This window comes from Mus pahari, chromosome 11 (genome assembly GCF_900095145.1).
Source record: "Mus pahari chromosome 11, PAHARI_EIJ_v1.1, whole genome shotgun sequence".
Taxonomy (NCBI): Eukaryota; Metazoa; Chordata; class Mammalia; order Rodentia; family Muridae; genus Mus; species Mus pahari.
The window spans coordinates 6,642,586-6,652,122 of NC_034600.1; the positions used below are offsets into that span (position 1 = coordinate 6,642,586).

The window sequence follows — 9,537 nt, forward strand, 5'->3', positions numbered from 1 at the left end:
CATGCAACAGATCTAGGGCAAAAGGCTTATTTTTCGGGGGGGGGGGGGTTAAGCAAAAAGCTGTGTCCACTTCTGTATTTGCCAGGCACTGGCATAGCCTCACACGAGAGAGCTATATCACGGTCCCTTCAGCAAAATCTTGCTGGCGTATGCAATAATGTCTGGGTTTGGTGGCTGATTATGGGATGGATCCCCTGGTGGGGTAGTCTTGGGATGGATGGTCCATCCTTTCGTCTTAGCTCCAAACTTTGTCTCTGTAACTCCTTCCATGGGTATTTCCCTATTCTAAGGAGGAATGAAGTATCCACAAGGTGGTCTTCCTTCTTGATTTTCTTGTGTTTTCCAAATTGTATCTTGGGTCCCCAATGGAGGAGCTAGAGAAAGTACCCAAGGAGCTGAAGGGGTCTTTAACCCTATAGGTGGAACAACAATATGAACTAACCAGTACCCCCAGAGCTCATGTCTCTAACTGTATATGTAGCAAAAGATGGCCTAGTCTGCCATCATTGGGAAGAGAGGCCCCTTGGTCTTGCAAACTTTATATGTCCCAGTACAGGGGAACGCCAGGGCCAAGAATTGGGAGTGGGTGGGTAGGGGAGCAGAGCGGCGGGAGGGTATAGGGAACTTCCAGGATAGCATTTGAAATAAAGAAAATATCTAATAAAATGAAATAAAATAAAATAAAATAAAATAAAATAAAATAAAATAAAAAGCTGTGTCCATGTTGAGACATGAGACAAAGATACAGACAGACCTAGACCTACTGGGAAATAGAGAAAGGACAAGAAAGACAGGGAGAGAGAGATGGAAAGGGACAGGGAAACAAAGGGGGAGAGGAAGTTGGAGTAAGAGGGGGAGAGGGAGGGAGAATGGAGAGAGACAGAGACAGATCAATCTAGAGTAAGGCTGCCACTGAGTCACATGGCATAGGCCCTGGCTTACAGCAGTCTCCAATGACTAGAGTAGAGGCCATGCTTTAGGAGCACTCATAAATAAGCAAACCCAAGAAAGTACCTGCTGCTGTCACATGGGCCCTGGCTATTTAAGTAAGTACCTCTTCCACCTTCCTTTTCTTCTCCTGGGGGGGAACAGAACGTCGGATCACTCCTGCAGGCTGAGCTTTAAAATTTTCCCCAGTAGATTTCTAAAAAAACAAAACAAAACAAAACAAACAAACGAACAACAACAACAACAACAAAAAAAACAGTGTGACATACAGAACTAAAGCTTTCTTTTTACAGCTAAGATACTTTCTTGCAAAGTTTTTTTGAATAGGGCTGAAATCAATACCTCTTTCTCACTTTGCTTTCCAGTTGGAGAACTACAGGTGAAATCAGATGACAAGGCATCTATAGCATGGTCAGTCCCCATAGGTTTCTAGAGAAAAGAGCACAGGGTAACACCTGAGAGTCCAGCAAAAAAACAACCTTTGCATTCCTTAGATAAGAAATGAGAAATGCTAATGAAATAAGTCATGTTTGGAAAGGATGGGTTCTCTTACTCCTTTTCCTTCTTCCAAAGGAGTTGCATGTGCTTATACGTGCTCATACTACTAACAATTATTAGTATTTACTATAGCCTTCTATCCTATTATCTCCACCCTCATATTATATATGACCAAGGACAGAGAAATAGCCCCATGCCTACGACTATGATTTCATAGGATTTTTTCATTTGTGTTTTAGAGATTAGAGATTGAATCCAGAGCCTCATGCACACTAGGCAAGTACTTTGCCACCCAGATATCTGAGATATATCCCCGGTTTACTTTTTAATTTGAGAAAGGGTATAAATTATCCAGCCTGGCCTTAAACTCAGCTTTCTACATAAGTGGATTACAGGACGGTTCCACCAAACCCAGTTTGGTACTGGTAGTTCTATGTCCCCAAACAAAGAACACAGTGTTGATACAGATCTTAAAAGACATGTAGACAAACTCACAGGAGACTCTGGAAGAGGTCGTGTGATCCCTTCATTTTTCTGAAACAAAATTAGAAGAAATTAAGAAGGAAAAATTAATTTTTCTAATTGACAAAATGTATTCTCAGTCTATCATGAGCTAAATTGTGTATTCCGACACTCACATGCTGAAGTCCTGAAGAACCCTAGAATGGTAACTTAAGTGAATATAGGACCTCTATGTAAGGAATTCATTAAAGCAAGGTCATTAGTGGGAATCCTTATCAAATGGAACTAATATTCTTATGAAGAGAACACACTTGGTCCCAGAGGAAAAATAACAATGAAAGATAACTTACATCCAAAAGTTTCCTATACTCTGGAGGAATAGTCCCTTCTTTTATACCCAATGCCTCAAGGTAGGTAGAATCCATTGGGTCCTGGAAGAAAATGATACATAAACACATATTATATGGTTAATCTGATGAGAATATTACGTGAAACCAAAGTACTATTCCAGTACTGATTTTTCTGTATCTATTGAGATGAAAAGAAATCATTTAGAAGCTAAAATCTAACCCTAAAGTTCTAATTCCATACTAACAATTATTTAATTAACTTCAGAGATAACACCTGCACTTTAAGTCCATCATCTCTATCATTTTCTATTGAATTATCTTTATATCAGTTTTTTTTTATTTTCATAAATTGTAGAAGGAAATGCTTTGTAACTTTTGAAAATATTTTCATTTATTCTGTGGTTTGTTTTTAATACTGTGATACATGTAATTTTATCATTGAATTCAAGCTGAAGTGGAGAATATTTTAATATTTAAAAATATTGCAAATGTAGGCATGCATAAGCAAAATATATTATAACTTTGCATGTTTTCAAAAGCTATATAAATAGTACCATTTTCTCACTCTTGTTTATTTTATTCAAAATCATGGCTTTGTTATATATCCATGTAGATATATAAGTAAGTCATTTTCCTTTTAGAAACCACTGAATAGCTTCCTATTTTCTTCTTTTTTTTTTTTTTTTTTTTTTTTTTTTTTTTTTTTTTTGGTTTTTCGAGACAGGGTTTCTCTGTATAGCCCTGGCTGTCCTGGAACTCACTCGGTGACCAGGCTGGCCTCGAACTCAGAAATCCGCCCACCTCTGCCTCTCGGGTGCTGGAGTTTCCTATTTTCTATTGACCACATTGGTCTCATATGTTCTGCCATTATCCTTCACTGTGTACAGGGGCAAGATTTCCAAAGTCTCTCTGGTGGGGTTTGTGACTAAAGGGAACACCTCTTTAGAACCTAATGCCTAAATTGACCTGTCAGATTCTTAAACCTTTGGCAGTCTGGTTGAGCCAAAGGCACCACGCCATGCTTTATGCTATTTTCCTAATTCCCTGGTAGACCCTTACACTATTTACTCATTGTGCAAGCAACTTTCTCTTAATTTTCTACTAAGTTGTCTTTGTCTCTATCTTTCTAATTTTTGTAAACTATAGAAACAAATCTTTAATGGCAACTGTTGAAAATGTTTTTAATCTATGCTACAACACTTTTTAACACCAGAAAAAAATTACATTGTTCTTTGGAAATCAAGAATAGATTAACTTAGGATCATAAGGATCTAAAACTCAAAATAAGTTCAAGTCCATTGCATCAAATCTAAGGGACAGAAAACAAGATGTTCTGACCTAGTCAGTTGTTCCAGTAAGAGTTTTAGCATTGTCAGACATATTCTGAATCAAAGCAACTGTGTAGTGTCACAAAGCAGACCATTTCCACCCTCACCACTGAGTTTTTGTTTCTAATATCAATTCTGATACCATCCTGCTTCTACATAATCAACAGAACATGATATGCAGTCCTATGCTTGACAGGCATAGATTTATTTGCTTTCCTCCCCATTAATAATGAATGCTTACTGTCATCCAACACATACCAAAACTACTGGTCCAGTATATGGTGGATCATCTTTGTTAGTATCTTCATGGTCACCTAAGGTGTCTATCAGGTCATCCAAGACAGCATCCATGCCTGACTAGAAATGGAAGAGATATGTTATTTTGTAGATATACTTCCCTTTAATTTTAACTACTAAAATGTATCAAATACTATAACTTTTCCAAGTTCAAAAATAGTTAAAATGCAGTTCATTTTTAATATGAAGAAATTCTCAATTGGAAAAATAAAAAGCCACGTTCAGGTAAAAATCACCATTTCAAAAAATTCCACATTATTAAAATGTTGTAGTTCACAAAAGCAACCAAACCACTGTACTGACAGAGGAAAAAGACAAAAAAAAAAAAAAAAAAAAAAAAAAAAAAAAAAAAAAAAAAAAAAAAAAAAAAAAAAAGCAAGGATTAGCCATGTGGTACTTGTTGCCTTTTAGTATCACCCATAGTCTCATTCTAGCAAAATCTGTAGACGTACCTCTTTCAAAAAGAAGCTATTGGTTTTTTAAAAAATTCTTGCATTTTTCCATTCTTTAGTGAACATTGTTGTTCATTGACTTGCCCAAAGACAACCCTGAAGAGATATTATGTGAGGTCAATCCTAAAGACATATGAATTGCCAGTTTAGTTTGCCAACATATATTTAACATATTAATGAGAAGTTGCTGTCACCTTATTCTGTAGTTTTGGATAGCTCACTCTGAACAGGCACCTAACATGGAAAACGGCCACTGTCTTCCCACCTCGGGCATCTTTTCTGCTGTTTCCAATAGCACATACTCTGTATGTTCCTGACTTATGACCTGTACAACACTTACTACACACCTCAAAGTGTCACTGAATATGACTGATGGTTTCCTTTTAGAACTACCACAATCCCACAATAGTTTTAGGACTTAGCAGATTGTTGATATGTGTAACAGAAACTAGGGCACATTAGCTTTTGACTACTCTTCCCCTTTTTATTATTATTGTGGTTTCTTGTGGAAGAGGGAATAGATATTTTTTAAAGTACCTTATATTCTTTACCAATAGAGGTAATACAGAATACTTAGACAACCCTTGATGTTCCCACTCTAAAACCAAGAGACTTGCCAAGCCTCAAGAAGCCTTGCATGCTGCTAACAAACACATATTTCCAGAAGAGAAGCTATAACTGAACTTGGTGTAATAAAACGAGAATTTTCAAAATAGAGGCTTGTACCATAAAATTGTATGAATACAGCGTGATAGCCACACTGTCAACTCAGTCATAACTTTTTAAATTTTAAGTCATTACATTTTTCCTTTAAAACAACAAGAAATCAGGCTGAGACAGGGAACAGAAGATAAATGTTTGATGAAGAAGTGGCATTTGGCTCCATACCTTGTCAGATGGCTTGCTCAGTGTGGAGTGCATAGGTAAAGCTGGTGTGAATGATTTCTGTTCTTTTTTCTAGAGGGAGTTTAAAAGGACTTTAAAACTTTTCATACACCTTTATGAAACAGCATTATGACACATTCAAGATGGACTATTCATGTATTAATTAGCCTAGATTATGTACTAGTTCCATGATCAACTCTGGATGGTAATGGCAAATGCTTCAAAACTACTACAAACATTAAGCCTGTTTAGTGACAGGAAAGAGAAGTTTAGAGATATTAGGCTCATGGAGGAAAATGCAGTGATAGATTGGTTTAAGTACGTAATAAGTCCAAGAAAAGATATGAAGAAATGCAATTAAAATGTTGTTTGGTAGATGGAAGAGATGGAGGTTGAAGAGAAGGGAGAAAAGGGGAGGGAAGAGAGGCAGAAGAGGATAGGAAGGGAAAGACTGAGAGGAAACTAGGAAGGAAAGTAGTAGAGATGAGGTGACTTTGCCTGGGTTACAGAGGAAGGAATAAAACCATGACCTGCACCAGGATTGCCTGGCCCTTTATTTACCATACTTGTCCTGGGCCTTGAAACCCTACAAGTTGTTTCTGAGGCTACTTCTGGTAGCTTCTGTTCCCTGTGTCTTTGCTTCTGCTCACCAGGACAACTATGTCTCTTGCCTTGGTAGCTCATTGTTCTTTCCTTGATTTTTCTCATATATTTTCTCCTTTGAAAATAAATTACTGCAGTGTCTGCAGCTGGCAACTTTCCAACCTGCAACCTTCCTGCCTCTGTCCATACATAATCTCTGAAGATGACCCTGGGGAGCATCACTGGGTCACCTCTTATCTCCCACACTTGCCACAGCAAAGCAGCATTCAGATTCTGCTCTTGTTATGCCACCCTGTGCTTTTCTTCTTCTGTTTCCAGTAGCACATACTCTGTATATTCCTGACTTATGATGGTGGTCGATGCCAAATCCTCTAGGGTCAGGGACTCTTGGCAGGAATTATATTGGTTAAGTTTTTTTCATTTAGGACCTTCCTGGGCCATGGGTCATTTGAATATATCAATTTCAGGCAGCAGATCTCAGACGGCCAGAATCTGTATACCAGCTATGACATACACAGGTGCTTCAGAATTATAAATCACTTCCCCTGTCCCTTGTTTTCATAGTGATATGAGGACAATGATGGTACCAAGGGGTTGTGAAGGTAATGTTAATGTTTGATACTTAGTAAGTATGATTTAAGCACTTGCTATATAATTAAATACCAAATTAGCAACTGCTATGATTTTGGTGCTAAGAACACGGTGGGTGCCAGGTACAAGCCAGAACCCCTTCCTAGAGAGTCAACTGCCTCCTTGTGTAGTTGTGTGCACACTCACAACTCTTCCCCTTTCCTCGTCTTGTCTCATCTTTTCCTTTCTGTCTATCTCCTCTATCTCCATTCCCTCCTCTCTCTCCCACTTCCCTTCCACTTCATCCCTTTTCCTGTGCACCACACAATATATTACTTTGCTACATGCCCTATCTTAGGCTTGCCAAATATTTAAATTTAGTCTAGCCCTAACTAGGCATAGCCCATTCTCCACATATATTTTATAAGCTTCTGTTGATCTTTCAAAGGTACCAGAGGTTAAGCACAGTGCTGTAAATCTGCCACTCCACTTCTAAGCAGGCACTTGGTCTCAGTGTTGACTCTGTGCTTGGATCACATAATGAGCACCTACAAAAGCATCTATCTTGTCTTACTTCACTGTCATCAGCCTATTTATGCCATATTCTGAAGCCCCAGCACATTGTACACTTTCTTTACCTCTGCCCTACTCAGCCAACTCCTTCCAAAATCTGAATGTTTTGCCTCTGCAATAACTTTGAATAGCACTCCTCTTTTCTTCTATTATAGCTCTAAGTTAGCTACATAATGACTCACCAGCACCATTGAAACAGCCCTAAAGAACCTCACCTTCCTGCCATGACCCAATAGCTCCTACAGCATTTTCCCCAGCAGCCTTAACCTGTCTTTCTGGTCTTACAGCCAGCAACCTCTGGACTCTGCTTTCTGACACTGGAACGTGCTTGTGTTCAAAACTCATCTGGAACTGCTCAACATCTCAAAGTGTTTGCAAGCCTGAAATCCCAGCTGTCCTAAATCAAAGGAGAGCTCTGTCTCTCTGTCTCTCTCTGTCTCTCTCTGTCTCTCTCTGTCTCTCTCCCCCTCTCCCTCTCCCTCTCCCTCTCCCTCTCCCTGTCTCTCTCTCAGTTCTGTGAATTTCCTGAGTCAGATGGAATCTACCTTTTCTCATAAAATGGTTCTCTAAATGGGCACTTTTCTTAATCTGGCCAGCACATACTACACACAACTATAATGCTTCAAACCTGCCATATACTAAAATAAGACAGGTTTGATTAGTCCTACTGAGATGGGTATAAATCACTAGTAAAGGAAAATAAAATAATTATGTTAAGTCCAGAATCAAGCCAATGAATAACAGAATTTCAGGTAACCTTTTGTCATTTGGATCATTTAGCTTTTACTGATAACATGGGCTAGTTAATTGCTAACTTCAAACCTCAAATTTTAAATATACTTAAAAAGTTTGTGTTATAACATATCTAGTTGAATCTACTGTTTTTCAAAGTAGTTCATATAAATACACAGTTGGTATTTCCAGGGTGATGGTAAGGTCCTGAGATAATATACAAGTAATCTATCACAAAACCCTTCATATGTGAATGTTTTTATGTAAAAGTTTTTATGAATTTTGTTAAAATAATGTGTCTGGAATCCCAAGATTTAAGAAATCTATATGTTTCAAGGAACTTTTACCTTTTCCTGTGACTTTCTGCACACTCCCACACTGGCATCTGAAGCTCCTCCAATTCGGGTTTTCTGGAACTGGCCAACACATCTAGAATCATGCTATCAACTCACACCATTGCTGCAATTGTGATTTAATGTCAAGGTTGCTGTTCTGAGCATTCAAAGCTGAGCGTAATGCGTACTCAAGCACTCATGAAAGTTTTATGTTCTTGATTTCATACCTGTGAACCTTGACGGCAAGGCAAGGCCTGAACCAACTTACATTTTAATTTCCTTGGCATTGATAGCAGGCCTTAGAAGCCAGTCGCCCAATAAGTATTTACTAGATATATATTTCAAAATTATTTTAGTGTTTTAGTGTTTTTCTCATTGTAAATTCCCAAAACATGAGACTCTTCACAAAAATACACACAAACTGTATCCATTGTTTCTGAATGTCGGGTTGTCTGATATGGGCTTCTTAGAACCAGAGTAGAGAAGTTCATGTTATGTCTGTATATGTGTGCTCACCTTACCAACCACTTTGTCCAAGGCAGTGGTCACTGTCCCAGCTCCAGTCACACTCTCTCCACCAGCAAAAGGAACACCTTGAAATTTTTTCTGAGGGCAGAGATAGTAGAGTGACAGGACTAAGTATCTTTGACTATGGCCAAGATCCTGAGTTTCCAAATGTCACCAACACCTGCTAGTTTGTTCTCATGAAATCACTGTAGAGAGAGTTTGCTAGCTTCCTCTGCATGGAATGCAAAGTTTTTCACAAAATAGGGCAGGTCGCAAGAACCTACAGAGTCCATTTAGATCACACGTATGTGAAAACACATACCTGGCCAATGAGCTCAGTGTGCTGTGGCAAACTGGAGCCCACAAAGGAATTACAGACACTCCTCCCAACTGCTGTCATCTGAGCCCAGTTCTCCAGATAGTCTGACTTTTAAGAGAAGCTATAAATTGGGATTTTTATGTGAAATGCCCTGACATGTTCTGCCAGCACCTAATTATAAAATAATTTTAAGACAGTTAAAAATAATTCCCAACAACATTGTAAGCCAAATAATGTGGAAACATTTAACTGCTGAATCACATATTTGTAAACTCTGATGAATATATTTTGAAGTAGGCCTCGTTGTTATCTTCCAAATGTTCTCAGTAAGAAGCTTCTCATATATTTCTTCTTCTAAGAGCAAAGTGTCTCTAATTGTGTAATTACAGAATCAGTTTCTGAGTTTAGATTTCATATGTTCATGTCTTCTACAAGATCATAACAATGCTTCAAGACTTCTGTGTAAAGAAACAAAAGGAATCAGGCATGTTGGAGTCCTAGTTGCTTTGAAGGCTGAGGAAGGAGAATTTTTAGAGGCCATGGATTCAAGAATAGATAGAACACAGACACACAGACACACACAGACACACACAGACACACACACACACACACACACACACACACAGAGAGAGAGAGAGAGAGAGAGAGAGAGAGAGAGAGAGAGAGAGTCAGACAGAC

At 38.4% G+C, this 9,537-nt stretch overlaps 1 protein-coding gene across 5 annotated transcripts in view; it reads right to left on the reverse strand.

Annotated features, from left to right (window-relative positions):
• Positions 1 to 9,537, reverse strand: part of Cast (calpastatin) — a 113,574-nt gene that overhangs the window by 44,180 nt on the left and 59,857 nt on the right. For 4 of the 5 annotated variants that reach the window (XM_029543993.1, XM_029543992.1, XM_029543994.1 and 1 more), the window contains 7 exons: positions 8,550 to 8,639; positions 5,224 to 5,292; positions 3,845 to 3,943; positions 2,259 to 2,339; positions 1,942 to 1,980; positions 1,291 to 1,377; positions 1,055 to 1,144 (listed from right to left, as the gene is read on the reverse strand). In XM_029543993.1, the coding sequence (XP_029399853.1) occupies positions 1,055 to 1,144; positions 1,291 to 1,377; positions 1,942 to 1,980; positions 2,259 to 2,339; positions 3,845 to 3,943; positions 5,224 to 5,292; positions 8,550 to 8,639 (555 nt within the window). The remainder of the gene's footprint in view (positions 1 to 1,054; positions 1,145 to 1,290; positions 1,378 to 1,941; positions 1,981 to 2,258; positions 2,340 to 3,844; positions 3,944 to 5,223; positions 5,293 to 8,549; positions 8,640 to 9,537) is intronic. The other variant, XM_029543995.1, reaches the window with a different exon arrangement.